This window comes from Pseudophryne corroboree, chromosome 4, assembly GCF_028390025.1.
Source record: "Pseudophryne corroboree isolate aPseCor3 chromosome 4, aPseCor3.hap2, whole genome shotgun sequence".
In the NCBI taxonomy this organism is placed as follows: Eukaryota; Metazoa; Chordata; class Amphibia; order Anura; family Myobatrachidae; genus Pseudophryne; species Pseudophryne corroboree.
The window spans coordinates 382135989-382152426 of record NC_086447.1 but is presented as its reverse complement, the minus strand read 5'-3'; the positions used below and the strand labels follow the sequence as shown (position 1 = coordinate 382152426).

Here is a 16438-nt window from a genome sequence, read left to right as displayed (position 1 = left end):
GCGTGTGCCTTCATAAAAATGGGTGTGACCAAATGCCACATGGTGTGTAGCCAATGAAAATGGGGGCATGATACACATATGGGGGGCCAGATACACGTATGACACCAATAGTGCCAGATACACATATGCCCCCACAGTGCCAGATATACCCCCACTGTGCCAGATATGTTCCTACAGTGCCAGATGCACAAATGCCCCATGGTGCCAGATGCACAAATGCCCCACGGTGCTACATACACAAATGCCCCCAGTAGTGCCATATATGCGCCTACAATACCAGATACACATTGCCCCAGAGTGTCAGTACACATATGCCCCCACAGTGCCAGATATGCCCCCACTGCACCAGATACACATGACCCTATTGTGCCAGATACACATGCCCCCACACTGCCAGATACACATATGCCCCCAGAGTGCCAGATATGCCCCTTCAGTGCCAGTATGCAGCCACAGTACCAGATACACATGCCCCCAAGAGTGCCAGATATGCCCCCACAGTGCCAGATATGCCACCAGTGCCAGATATGCCACCACAGTGCCAGATATACATGCCCCCCACAGTACCAGTTATGCCCCCACAGTGCCAGAGCTACATGCCCCCACAGTGCCAGATATGCCCCCACAGTGCCAGATGTACATGCCCACACAGTTCCAGATATGCCCCCACAGTGCCAGATATGCCCCTACAGTGCCAGATACATATGCCCCACAGTGCCAGATACAAATATGCCCCCATAGTGCCAGATATGCCCCCACAGTGCCAGGTGTACATGCGCCCACAGTGCCAGATATGCCCCCACAGTGCCAGATGTACATGCCCACACAGTGCCAGTTATGCCCCCCACAGTGACAGATATGCCCCCACAATGCCAGATACACATGCCCCCACAGTGCCAGATATGCCCCACAGTGCCAGATACACATGCCCTCACAGTGCCAGATATGCCCCCACAGTGCCAGATATGCACGCACAGTGCCAGATATGCCTCAGCAGTGTAACTCACCGTTGTTGCTGCTGTCTGGGGCTGGCACTATCTTCTGCTGCTGGCCTGCTGCTGGGGAGAGGAGAGCGCAGCACACGCTTCTCCTGTCCCTCTCCTTCCCTCAGTCTGGTCTCCTGAAATCATGATGGTCCACAAGCCAATTAGGTCTCACAGTCTGGTAGCAGTGGCTCCTGATTGGCTGCTGGTCCGCCACCTCTGATTGGCTCATGAACTGGCTCAGTGCACGTCGCTGCTGACGGACTCAGGGGACTCGCAGGCAGGAGAGGAGACGTGCATGCTGTGCTCTCCTCTCTCCAACACCCAGTGTCCTCAAGGTGGCGGCCCAGCAGTACAGCGTACCTGCTGGGATTTTCTTACAGGTATGCCATACCACCCCGTACCGCCATACTTACAGCACTGCTCCTACCTCTCTGACCATTCCTTCTTCATCTCCTCTCATGACTCCAACCCCCTTTCCCACTTCCACTAACATTTAGTGTTATGCTAGCGCCACTGCCAGTATACCCGTGGTAGGGAACCCGCTGTCTGTATACTTATGGCCGGGATCCCGACAGCAGGGTTTACATACAACGACCATCTTTACCCTGCTAGTAAAGGCTCATCTCTATCTATGGCCACCAGCCCCTAGTAGTACGATGATCACTCCCTCAATACTTACATCTTAGCTGTATTATTTCTTGAGAATGTGTGGTGGTCTATGTTACCTGTACTCTATTTCTGTTATTTATTTACTGTAATGCTATGTTTTGTCTCCCTGTACTGTCCTTTGTACGGCGCTGCGAAACACATGTGGCGCATTATAAATAAAATTTAATAATAATACTGATCCCAATGGCACAACCATCTCCTATGGCCCACACGTTCACTGACTTTCAGTCATCATTGACTCTTCCCACTCCTTCAAACCAGACATTCAGTATGTTTCGCAGTTCTGATCTATCTCAAAAATATTTACAGGATCAGACCATTTCTTACCCTGGATGCTACTAAGACCCTCATCCAATCATTGGTCATCTCTAGGTTGGACTGTTGTAAACTCATTTTATCTGGCCTCCATGACTACCTTTCTTCACTCCATCTGCCCTCCATCTTCCTCTCAAAATGTATTATATCTGCCGCCCCTCTCCTACAAGCTCTACATTGGCTTCTCTTCCTCTTCAGAACCCAATTCAAGCTTCTCACTCACTTACAAAGCCCACACCCTTTCCTGTCACATGTACATCTCTGATCTCATCTCCCTCCACACTCCCACCTGCCCTCTTCAATCCACAAATGAATGTCACCTCTCATGCCAACAGATTACTTCCTCCCATTCTTGCCTCCAAGATTTTGCCTCTGCTGCTTCCTACCTCTGGAATTCTCTCCATCTCCCTGTCCGGCTCTCCACCTCTTTACAAAACTTTAAATGAGCTCTCAAGGCCCACCTATTCATCAAACCCAACCATCTCTCATCCATGCATCCATACTGTATATAAATATATACTGTATAATTCAAGAGCGCATTGCATTACCCATAGAAACATATGTAGAAACATAGAATTTAATGGTGGATATAAACTATTTGACCCATCTAGTCTGCAATATACACATGTGCATGTACACACTTACAAACCATGGGTTATTGGGAGTCAATTAACTAACCAGTATATTTTTGAATTGTGGGAAGAAACTGGAGTACCTGGGGAAAACCCATGCAAGCACAGTTTGAATATAATAACTCCACACAGGTAGGGCCATGGTGGGAATTTAACCCATGACCTCATTACTGTAAGGCAGTAATGCTAACCATTACACCATCTGTTCTACCTAAATGGCTATATGGCAGTGAGCACAGGATTAGAGAATACAGGGGTATATATAACAGTGGACACAGGGTTAGTGTAGTCAGCTGTATATATATATAATAAATACACTGTGTGTGTACGTGTATATATATATATATATATATATATATATATATATATATGTGTGTGTGTATACATATAAATATATATATATTATTTGGCACAGGTATAGTGGGGTTAGGTATGGCAGCAAGCACAGGGTTAGAGTAGACTTTGGAATATATAGTAGTGGGCACAGAGTTAGTTGAGTGAAGGGAATATATAGTAGTGGGCACCAGGTTAGTGGAGTCAGGGTTAGGAATTGCAGTGGGTACAGGGTTAGTGGGGTCAAGGGTATATATGGTAGTGGACACAGGGATAGTGGAGTCAGAAGTAGATTATGCAATAGGGACGGGTAGATTTCAGCAATCTGCAAATGGGCAGATTTCAGCAGTGATCATAGATTAGCTGGTAACTACAGTGCTTGTGTGCCTGTTTGCAGAGGTTATGCCAGCTCTTCTGTGTGCAGTACTATGATGCTGTCACTGTCATTGCTGCACCCCATGTTCCCCAGCATGTACACAACAGTCTAGGTACTGGATGCCACAATGACACTTTGTTCACCTGTCTGCTATTCCTCAAATAGGTATCTTAGCAGTAGTCACTTGATTCGATTTACCAATCAGTTGCTGAGCCTTAATTCACCAATCTCTGGCATTGCAGTTTCCCCATGACTCAATCATCAAATCAGCATAAGGCGAGGGTAATTAAAGCCCTGTTCAGGCAACATGCAATTGCCTCGAGCAACGTCACTGACCAAGCTTCATTTTTGTCACCTGTATGTGGATTCCTAGTGCCAGGGGAGGATTTAGGGGTGAGGGTGCCCCTAAGCACAACAGTAATGCCCCCCTCCCCCCCCCCCCCGCCTAATTGTGTTTTTTTATTCATTGGTTATTAGCCCTCATTTGATGATAACCAAATACTAAAATAGCCGCTTACTACGACAATTTTATATTTTGAATTATGGACACCTATTTACTAAGTAGGACAACTACAGGAACAGGAGCAGAGTGTACATGTCCTACCCATTTACACTTCATTCATATGGTACAGTACAGTGGATATATTTTGCAGTCACTTCTGCTTTTTGGGCTGACAGTATCCAAGTTCCAGCTGGTCCAGTTAACTGGTCCCAACTTGTCCAGTTACCCAGTCCTAGCAGGTTCAGTTTATCCGGTCCCAGACAGTCCAGTTACCCGGTCCCAGCTGGTCCATTTTTCCTGATTATAGCTGGTTCCAGCCCAGCTCAAGTCCTGCCGGTTTCCAGCCCGGCTCAAGTCCTGCCAGTTCCAGCCAGCTCACGTCCTGCCAGTTCATGCCCTGGCTCAAATTTTGTTTGTGTTAGAATCTGCGCTTTTGTTCAGGATTCTCGTCTGCTCCCCAGTACTAGCGAGTTTCCTCATTCCTGCTCAAGTACAAAAACTACTGTATTTAAAACCTGAACCTGAAAATGGCAAGTATGCATGTTTTGCTAACACAAAATAAACCCTGACAACAAACTGTATGTATGTACTATTTAATTATGGACAGGCCAGATTTCATGGGGCCTGACAATGGGCACCTTGGAACCTGCCAGGCCCCAGCTGGGCACCTAGGTTGCCTTGTGGCAAATCTGTCACTGAGTGGGACTGTTGCTGAATTGTTAACCATAGGGGTAAGACTGTTGTAGCACCTTGTGTAAAAAAACTTGCAAATTTAAACTAAGAATATTACAGTCTAACTGCTGCAGTAATATTTAGGTGGCCCTGAAATAGGGGTGTAGTATGAGTGGCTGGCAGATGGGATCCTGGGGGCCAGCATACCAATGCCAGGATCCCGACTGTCGGCATACCGACAGCTGGGTGAGCACTAATGAGCCCCTTGTGGGCTTAATGTGCTCGCCACGCTGCGGGTGCAGTGGCACGCTATGTATGCCATGCTATTTATTCTCCCTCCAGGGAGGTCATGGATCCCCAAAAGGGAGAATATGTGTCGGCATGCCAGCGTTCAGGATTCCGGCGCTGGTATGCTGGTCGCCGGGATCCCGGCCGGCAGCATACTGCAGACCACCCCTGAAGTAGAGCTAGCAAAGAACCTATTAGGGAAGGAGTTTTAGCATGAAAAGAGGCATATTTTATAGCGTTAATGAGCTAATCTTAAAATTAAGTTTGGTATACAGTAGCTTCTTGTATAATAAAACATAAACAGTGTAAGCTAGGAAATAATGTGTTACTCTAAATAAATGGAATTATCATATTTACTGTATGAGAGTGATTTATGTGTGGATACACCTAATTTCCTTTACCATATACAGAATACTGTATTTACCGTATACAGAATATTTACTGTTAAAAGACTACTAAATCTCAAATTTGAAAAGCTTGAAAATAAAACATGAACGTTAAACTTAGTTCAGTGTTGACCTTTTCTACTAAAGAAAACTCTCATGAGCAGTGTCCTCTCACTTATTGTCTTCTTGTCTGGTCCCACCTCATCCACCTGTGCTTTCGTGTATTTTGCATGGTATAAGTACAGTGTTATGTTTCTTGAATGTCCAGTACTTTGTTTGATTTAAATTCCAATGTGCTATAATTATCTGTAAATACTTTGAGCTGTACTAAACCATACATAAATGTACTGAATTATAATTAACAGCAAAAATCTTTGGAATATGTAGTTAGGTATTGAGTGAAGAGTGTAGAACAACAAGCATAATTTACAACTACAGGTCTTTCTGTTTACTTAGCTGTTATTCCCTCTAATTACATTCTTAGCATCCCAAGAAGAAGTATTTTCTTTATTGCTTTCTACTCTCTGAAGTGCACCTACTTTCCCACCTACAGTAGTACGCATTCTTCTTGAGCTTCAGAACATTAAACAAGAACCCAAAATTTGTCTTTGTAAGTCTATTGACACATTTGAAAATTCCACTTTTATATTACACATTTTATTAAATTCAACTTTTGTCAGTTGTAAGGCTTTTATTACATTTATCAATGCATACCTAAAATACATTTTTCACAGAAATAATCCAGTGCACAAAATATTGTTTTTTTCCTGTGTGTTGGTACAGTATACAGGGGGGAGTGTACTCAGGCATCCATAACATCAAAAACAATACAAATAATAACAAAATTCAAACTATAAACACAAAAAGACATAATAACAGAATATTTGCCTTGCATGCTTTCACTTTTGCATTTCATAAATAAGCCTTGATACCACATGTAGATATATACAGTATATAGCACTTTTACTAACCTACTACATGTATAATTGGGGATACACTTGTGTAAATTAGCAAAGGTAGGTAAGACCAAAGTTAATGTAGTAGGATCTAAAAATAACTTTTACAATGTACAAACCTGCTTCATAAAAATAATGTATGTCTACCTGTATGAGTAGCAGCAAATCACAAAAAAATCTTAATGAAAATTATTTTTAATGTCATCTGTCACCGGAAAGGTAAGGTATTTAACATAATTCAAAATTGCACATGCACCTATTTTTAGAGGACCGTAGATGAATTTGCATGGACTGCAAAATAGAAATCTAAGGCTTCATGAATGGTCAATACTGTTTCTAATCACATTACATAGTATTAAAGAACATTAATACAGTAATATTAGTCCCAGAAAAAGTAAATAAAAATGTTGCAATATATAATAGTATAATTTAATATATGTATACTATTACATATTGTAACACAACTAAACTCGTACACTAGATGTGATAAATGGGTTAATGCCAAAGTACAATGTAAACATGCATTGAAGGCACATAAATAATAAAAAATGTACCAAGCTCTATATTATAAAGCATACTGGAGGTTGGCACTGGTAACTAACACTATCATCAGATGATGTTAGCCTGAGTAGCCTGTGGGCTACTCTAGTGTGGTTTTTTTTATGGAGGGCATCCTTGGACTGGCCCATCTTGATGCATGGCTAGCCCAACAGCCAGGCATGTGCATTAGGCTCACCAAATCTGAATTTGGAAGCAAAGGGATAGCAGTAACTAATGTAACCTGCTGTATCCTGGAAGCTCTGTCCTGACAGCTACAGTACAGAATAGCAAATATTTTATTTTAATGCTTTGAGAGTTGTGGTGATATTTTCAATTACATCTGAATGAAATATGGTTTGTGGTTAATATGTCCCTACATGAGACAGTCTTATCCACTTGTGTGACTGAGAGGAATGAGTGTTAGTGGGAAACAATGGACTGTGCATTAAAAAGAGCGGGACATCCTAACTGCAGAGGCGAAGTCAGGTTCATGTAAAACTAATGTGTGAAACTGTAATGTCAAATGTAATGTGAACAAAAATACTCTCAGGTTAAGATTTTTTTTTCTTACCAAGAAGGGATGCTCTACTTATTGTCTTCCAGTTATTTCCTCAGTTTGTATATAGAGGATATTTTGTCTCTAGTAAATCTCCACGATATATTTCTTAAGGAACCTGTACTTTAAACTTTGTTTTGAATTACATCTTGTTTCTTATTAAATGTATATAGCTTAATTGCTTCAGTTTTGTATGTGTTATTAGTAAAGGATTTGTACTGTATGCTTTAAGCTTGAAGACCATTGTTTGTCCACGTAACTTGGAGTGAACAGGCATCTGTTTTTTTGTCTACTGAGATTATTATAGAAATGTTTCATTACTTTCATTGTAAACATAATATTTGACAGTAGGACTTCAGCTGCCAGTGTTAACATCACTGAGCTTAAAAATCTTACAACCATTGAGAAGCTCAGATAGCTTAAGCAGTGAAGACATTAAAGGCAAAGAAGTGTAGCTACTGTAGCAACCCTGATGATATTAACAATGTCTACTGCAAAGAATTCTTCATTAATTAGCTCTGCATTTATTAAGATTCTAAAATTCAGTCATGACAGAGAACAGTGTAAACAGATCTATCAGGTCATTGTATCTTTAATTCATAAACCCAATACAGATCCATTCCAATACACACAATAAGAAGGTACAAAATACAGTAATCTTGCCAATCTATTTTGCAAAAAATACAGTCACACACATATATACATAAATAAATAGTTTAAATAATTAGTTCATTAACTAACTAATTAATACACTCTTACAAATTACCTTAGCCCATTCAGTTACACTAACATAACATTTTAATTTTATAGTTTACTAAAAATGCTTAAATACTTACAAATAACATTATTGATAAGCAGATAAATAAATAAATTGGGTTAACATAAAATATATTTACTATAATATATAGGGGGGATTTGATTATATGCTGTAAATTGCCTCAGCTAATTAACCCCTTTGGGTCTATCCAATTTGCCCCAAAGTGTTTTACCAGCAACAGCATTTATTGGAGATTTGTTTTCGGAACCTTCTGAGGTACCGAGACAGAGTCCCCAAGGGCCATGTTTTTGCTGCGGAAATTGCAAAAACACAGTTCCAGGAACTTATCCCAGTTTGGTTTCGCGCAAAAGCTGTTTTTTTTTTTTGCCAGAAAAAAACATCTTTAATTGAATTGCCCAAACAAAATTATGGTAAAGCCAATTTTTTCCCCGCAACTATGTATCATGCACAATTGAATTTGTCCCATAATGTTTAAAAATACACACTGATATTAAATACTGTATAACTTGAGAAAGACTGCACACTACTGTATGTACTGTATAATACAGTAGAAACAAATATATACAGTATATACTAAGTTTGGCTACAGAAGCTGTGTTAAAAAGAGCATACTGTACATATTATATGGTTTCCCTCAGGATACAGCGTACAGTATATTGCCTTAACATATAGGATTAGGATATATATCTGCATGTATTAGTGCACAGCCCACAGGTACATTCTAGGAATTGATTATTCTGATAGTTTACTCCATGATGTGTTGTGACCCATCATGAATCACAAACATGTCTCATTCGTATGCTTTAAAAATGTTTCTGTGTCATTGCGTTTATTATTTACCTATTTAGTATGTGTGAAAATATATCTATTTTTAAACAGGTAATCAAGATTTCTTTTGAAGTATTCGAGCTGGAGAGGGGTTATGATACCCTAACTGTAGGGGATGGTGGAAAAGTAGGTGACACAAGATCAGTTTTATACGTGTAAGTACAGCCTTTGCAATGATGCAATAATCACAAATCTTTCATAATATTTTTCATAAATATACCATATACTGTACATTAAAATGTGACAATAAAATACTGTAAGTGTCCATTTTTATAAAACATTGAATGTGCCAATGTTTTGTGTTGTGCCGTATCTTGTTGGTCAATTATTGTATTGGATTCACATAGAATGGTACAACTCACTCCCACTGGAGCTCTAACTGTGGCTGTTCCCTGCTGACAAACACAAGAAGGCAATGTGCAAGCAGAACTTATTATTCAGCATAGACACTAAAGGGACAATTCAGTCCTTACTCTGGAATTTACTGTAGCTCTCAGGCTAACTGCCCAGGAGCTATTCAATTACGTCCTGTGAATAGCCCCAAGGCTGTACTTTTTACTGATTTCTGCTCGCGAGAGTGCATTAATATATGTTAAGTACTGTAGGGCTTCAGGGCCAGTCGTGACCTGACAGCTGCATCTTGCAGGCACTTAGCCAGAGAGGTGCAGTTTAACATGGTTAATCAACACATTATTGTGAGACATTGTGGCCATTGTGGCATATGACTGGATAACTCCCGGGCACTCTGCTTGGAACTAAATTCCCATATAAGAATTGAATTGCTCCCTAATTGCACAGAACCAAAAATCTGTTTGTTTGGCTCCTGTTTTGGAAAATGAACAAAAACTGTTTGCATTTGAATTCTTCTAGATTGCAAGTGTTAGAAGAAATGTAACACGAGTATCAGTGGAGGTCAGTTCTCCAAAAAATGAGAGCGACCACAGCAAGAAGCTCACACAATTTTACTATCTTGGAGTAGAGTGATGTTTGTTAAAAATAATTTTATCGTGAAATTATGTTTAAAATCTCTTTGGTGAATCATGCTTTAAATCTCTTATTTTGACATAAACTATTCTCTCTAATACCTATTTAAACAAAGTTTACCTTTTCTTCTTCAAAAATTTTCTTAAAACTCATTGCATGCTTTCAAGATTTCCACGGAAAATGTGTCTCTTCAAACATTGCTCTAATCACTGGTGAATAAAATGAGATAGCTTCCATAATGACTTGGCTACATACATATGAATGATCTTTGTTTATAATAAAATATTCACATTTAAGGGAAAGTGACCTTTAAAAATAACTTTGTACAGTATACTGATATATGAGATAATGTCAGTGAGTATATACTGTTGCTATTTAATCACTGACAGTATTTCAAAATTAAAGAGGTCAGACTTCTGATAGCTGATGTTATTGTCTAACTTTGTTAACTGGTAGTAAATGAGGAATACTGTACCTGGCTGAAAAGGACACAATTTTATCAGTTTAGAACCTACAGTAACATTCATATTCAGTAATGTGCTAACCTTTTTGGTCAGGAATACTTGCTGCTCCAGTCTCTGGAAGGCAATGGAATTACATTATGCAATAATTTGGAGGAAATCTTAAGGTGACCATACATTAAGCTGAGGTATAGCATGCAGCCTTGCATGCAATATCTCGGCAACTCCCCACCAGTGGCTATATCGCATACACTACTATGATGTTTTGTATGCAATCTTCTGTTTCCAGCTAGTTCTATTCAGACTCCTGCTCAGTTCTGTTCTTGCTATCAAATATACCATTTCCAGTGTAGTCAGCTCAGTGGTCCTCTCTTCTACTCTACAGAACTCCTATATCTACTGTTATCGGTCACAGTCTGGCATCTAGCACAGCCTTTCCCAGCCTGGCATCCAGTGTCACCAGTCCCAATCTGGCATCCACACAGCCAGTCCCAGCCTGGCATCCATCAACTAATCCCAGCTCAGTATATAGTGTCAGTTCCAGCCTGGCATCCAGTGTCACCGGACCCAGTCTGGAATCCAGCACAGCTGGTCCCAGCCCTGCATCCATTGTTGCCAGTTCCAGTCTGGAATCCAGCACAGCCAGTACAAGTCTTTCATCCATCAACTGATCCCAGCTCAATATTCAGTCATGCCAGTCCCAATATGGCATCCAGTTGTGCCAGACCCAGTCTCACAACCAGTCATGTCAGTCTCAGTCTGACATCCAGTCCCAACCTAGAATCCAGTCTCAGCCAGTCCCAGTAAGGTATCAAGCATAATCAGGCCCAGCCCAGTAGTGTATTTACACAGTTCCAGGTGGTCACCTCCCAGTTCAAGTCCATTTACAAATATGGTCTCAGTCTGGTCATCTCCAGGTTCCAGTCCAGCTCCAATACTGGTGCCATTCCATTCACCTTCCAGTTCCAGCTGGGCCACTTCATTGAGGAACCTTCCTGACTATACCCTCTCTTCTCCATTACTGTTTAAACACTGCAAATACAGACTCAGTTTACAACTGTTCAGAGATTGGGTTGATGATAATTACAGTCAGGTATTTATTACTGTTTCTTCCTATTGTTATTCATTCTTCTTTATACCAGAGACCAGAGCCACATAGGCCTGGAACTTAAAATCTTCAAGGGCCTACTGTGAGATGCAGAGGAGCTGTGATCAGTGTGTGTGTGTGTGTGTGTGTGTGTGTGTGTGTGTGTGTGTGTGTGTGTGTACAACTCCTACACTACCAGCTCTACTGTTTCCCTAGTTACATAAAAATACAAAAATTGCATACAATTCTGTGTAAACTAGAAAAACTATTTTAATACTTATGAGTTATGGCTGACTTTAGGGCCAGCTGGGTGGCTGGTCATCATCATCATGATGCCATTCTGATGGGCCTATTTTTATATGGCGGCATGGACCTGCAGTTCCATCCACCACATTGTTAATATCCACAATGAGTGCATCATACATATACCAGACATCACCCATATCATCAGTATAGCCCAATGGTCCCAGTTATTGTACCCACAAATAATACAAGAACCTGACAATAAATTTGCAAGAGACTTCTAATTCTTATATGAAACATTCAGGACATTACATTTTTAATATCTTACTAGTGAAAATATGCATTAGACCATGATATATTTGATAACTTTTAATATATTTTTGGTTATGTTTTATACAGTCTTACAGGTTCTAGTGTTCCGGATCTCATTGTTAGCATGACCAACCAAATTTGGCTCCATCTACAATCAGATGACAGCATTGGGTCACCAGGATTTAAAGCTGTATATCAAGGTTTGTTTCCATGTGTCTTTCCTACAGTTCTTTTTAAACAATATGAATGTACAGTATAAAACAAACATATGTACAGTAATTCCAGTGTAACTTGGCAATATAAATGTAAACCTGTTAAGGATGCCTATAGATATAATAATTCTGTAATTCTGTGTATGTAGCAATTCATTATAGGGCCATAAATAGGTGTGTGTGACTGGGACCATCATCCAGGCAACTGGCTGCATTCTTCAAGATTTTTGGGTGCCTGGAGAGGCAAACCACTGCTTGACAAGCTGCAGGACACATCCATATGGTGTCTAGCAGCCATCTTCCTGCTCACATGGTCCCTTGTCACTTGTTGTCTTATGTCAAAATGTCATAATTATCTGAGTATGTATCCAATTGATAGATGAACTGTAAAAAGATTGGTCAATCGGTTGACCCCAAATAGTCGAGATGCAAAAGGTTGACAGAATCAAAAGGTCAACAGGGTCAAACGGTCGACATGACATTGCTCAACACAAAATTTGTTGATAGAAGTTTTATTTTTTACATCTTTTAAAACTTTTTCATAATTTAGCAACCACATAGAAAATTATTGGGAATAGTAATCTGTGCCAAGTGCAGCTTTGACAAAGTGAGGCACCTCGCCCAAAGTGCGGCAAGTGAATCGAGCTTGTGAGGGTACACTTATCTGGTGAAACATATGAAATGACACAAAAAAGCTTGTGCTGACCAGTTTCATGTCAACCTTTTAACCTTGTCAACTTTTTAACTCAGTCGGCCTTTTGAATGTTGACCATTTGACTGTCTATCTTTTTACTGTAGATCTATTGAACCACACCCATCTTGGTGGAGGTAGTGGGAAAGCCCAGGGAACAGAGGCACAATGCTACTGCACTGATTTATTAGAAAACCGTCATGTGTATTTTTATAAATGTCAACATCACTAATAACTATTGATGGTTTCCAACACAATGTATGGTTATTTTTTCAATGTAAAAAATTATGTATGGAATGGCAATGGGTTCATAGTCGAAGCCATGCATATATTGGAAAGCCAAGATATTGTAAATGAAGTTGAACCTTGATGTATTTCACAATACACAATACAAAACATTGCACAATAATTTAAGGTTTTCCCAGTGACTCAGAAGACATACAAGGTAAAAAGTGATTTCAAAGCTTTACGCACATTTCCAAAGCCCTCAGCAGTAACTATAATTATGTTTCTGAAAATAAATTTCTCATTTAACACTCAAGCTTTACAAATTATGTCACATTGAAAATAGTAACTGGGTACAGATTACTTTAATATCTATGGTTATGTCTAACTGGACATGCTGTAGATAAAATTCTCATTTATTTCCTATTAAATTGGTAACGTCTTCAACTACTCAAATTGGCAGTCATAGTCTACCCCTTGAAGCTAATATTCATGTGCCAATCCACAATATTAATTCTTGCTTTCATAAATCTGCATAATCTACCCTTATAATTGTGATTATATATTTTTTTATTCTACACAAAATACAGTAAACTCTGGGGCAAAATTTTCCTCCAGCTACAGATGTCGCTATCCTACTGTAATATTAATCTACATTAAAATGTCTGAATTTTGAAAAACAAGCACTTAAAAAATGTACAGGTTGTATATTTGCACTGAAAAGTAAATAATTAACTTCTAAATGACACTGTATATGAAAAAAAACTGCTGCTGCTCTAGCAGGTGGCTGCTCATAGCAACAAATGCTAGTACAGGAAAAGCAAAATACTGTAACTACAACCCTAATCATTAGATGAATAGATTACTATGTACAAACAAACATAAAATTTCCAGAAAAAATACTGTACATACATTGGGCTATATTAAATAGGGTCTGAGTCCCATTTAAAAGTGTGAGTTTTTCCCACAACTAACCAGATGTAACACGGTATGAGTTTTAAGGGTCTCGCGTAACTCATATGAAACTTCTCACAAGAATTCACACTAGGAAGCATGCAAGTTTTTGACTAACCACAGTGCAAGTTTTGGAATGCTACTTGCATAGTTTGAGAGACAGTTACCCATTGGCACCCAAAATTCACCTGATTTGTATATCACAGCCCTCGTATAAGTCCCACCTTGGTCATTTTGTCCTTTGATAGGTTTGACAGGCATTTGGTAAGAAGGGGAGAGTATTACTGACAGAGTTAGATTGTGAGTTTCTGCAGCATTAGGGCTTTCAGTAGAATTAGTTTTCAGCAGAGGATGGAGCAGGAGATGATGATCATGCAGCAGCCTAGGAATGAGAAGGAGGGATGTAATGAAGAGCAGGAGATGCAGGAGTAGGAGAGTGAGAAGGAGGAGAATGAGGATCCAGCTGGGCCTGCACCCATGAAGATGCACAATGGCAAAAATACCAGGTTTATTTATGAGGAAAATGGAACTCTGGTCCTTGCCATGATGACAGTTTTCCCACACCCCCTCAGTGCCCAGGCATACCAGATGCCTGAATCATGAAAGAAGGAAATGTGGCAGTCTGTGACAGACACAGTAAATGCGGTCAGCTCATGCCAGCATGACCTGAAAATATAAAAAAAGTTTTAACAGTATGACTGAGTAGAACAGCAAGGGCTTGGTGCCCATATGCAGCAAGGTGCCCCAAAAGGTACAGGGAGGGGCAGAGGCAGTTCCACCTCAAAGTCAATGTTTTTTATACTTTTTTTTGCATTTGTGTGTGTCTGTTTTTGTTTAATTTCATGTTCAGTAAACTGTTGAAAAAATATTTGTGTCTGTCTTTCTTTCTAAAGTACAGATGTGTCCACATACATATTTGCTATAGAGATGAGGGGGTTCGATTCCTTGGGATCCGAACTCCCCCGAACTTCACCCATTTTACACGGTTCCGAGGCAGACTCAAATCTTCCCGCCTTGCTCGGTTAACCAGAACGCGCCCGAACGTCATCATCCCACTGTCGGATTCTCGCAAGATTCGTATTCTATATTTGGAGCTGCACGTCGCCGTCATTTTCACTCGTGCATTGGAGATTGAACGGAGAGAACGTGGCAGCGTTCTCTCCCTGAAAAGCTCTGTAATCTGTGCTCAGTGTGCTGCAAATATCTGTGCTCAGTGTGCTGCAAATATCTACGTTCTCTGCCTGAAAAAGCTCCATATCTGTGCTCAGTGTGCTGCAAATATCTGATCAGTGTGCTGCATTGTGGGGACTGGGGACCACCAGTATAAGTATATACATGATGTGGCCATTCACTGGTACCTGGTGACAGAACGTATACTGGATTCCCCCACAATGTAACTTTATATCTGTCATCTATATGCATGATGTGGTCATTCACTGGTACCTGGTGACAGAATGTATACTGGATTCCCCCACAATGTAACTTTATATCTGTCACCTATATACATGATGTGGTCATTCACTGGTACCTGGTGACATAAAGTTACATTGTCGGGGAATATAGTATACGTTCTGTCACCAGGTACCAGTGAATGACCACATCATGTATATAGATGACAGATATAAAAAGTTACATTTTGAGGGAATCCAGTATACGTTCTGTCACCAGGTACCAGTGAATGACCACATCATGTATATAGGTGACAGATATAAAGTTACATTGTGGGGGAATCCAGTGTACGTTCTGTCACCAGGTACCAGTGAATGACCACATCATGAATATAGGTGATAGATATAAAGTTACATTGTGGGGGGAATCCAGTATACGTTCTATCTGTCACCTATATACATGATGTGGCCATTCACTGGTACCTGGTGACAGAACATATAAAGTTACATTGTGAGGGAATCCAGTATATGTTCTGTCACCAGGTACCAGTGAATGGCCACATCATGTATATAGGTGACAGATAGAACGTATACTGGATTCCCCCCACAATGTAACTTTATATCTGTCACCTATATTCATGATGTGGTCATTCACTGGTACCTGGTGACAGAACGTACACTGGATTCCCCCACAATGTAACTTTATATCTGTCACCTATATACATGATGTGGTCTTTCACTGGTACCTGGTGACAGAACGTATACTGGATTCCCTCACAATGTAACTTTATATCTGTCATCTATATACATGATGTGGTCATTTACTGGTACCTGGTGACAGAACGTATACTGGATTCCCCCACAATGTAACTTTATGTCACCAGGTACCAGTGAATGACCACATCATGTATATAGGTGACAGATATAAAGTTACATTGTGGGGGAATCCAGTATATCTGTCACACGCCAGAGGCGGCGTTCGCCGCGCTTACCCCTGCGTGCCTGCTGGTCTGTGTTGCGGCCTTCGGTGGGCCACGGGCTCCGGCATCTGGCTGGCGCGGCTC

At 40.4% G+C, this 16438-nt stretch overlaps 1 protein-coding gene across 1 annotated transcript in view; it reads left to right on the top strand.

The window, feature by feature from the left end:
* The window catches only part of CSMD1 (CUB and Sushi multiple domains 1), a 2470978-nt gene that overhangs the window by 1766210 nt on the left and 688330 nt on the right, over nucleotides 1-16438 (top strand). The window contains 2 exon segments of the mRNA XM_063916678.1: nucleotides 8869-8972; nucleotides 11992-12104. Of these exon segments, the coding sequence (XP_063772748.1) occupies nucleotides 8869-8972; nucleotides 11992-12104 (217 nt within the window).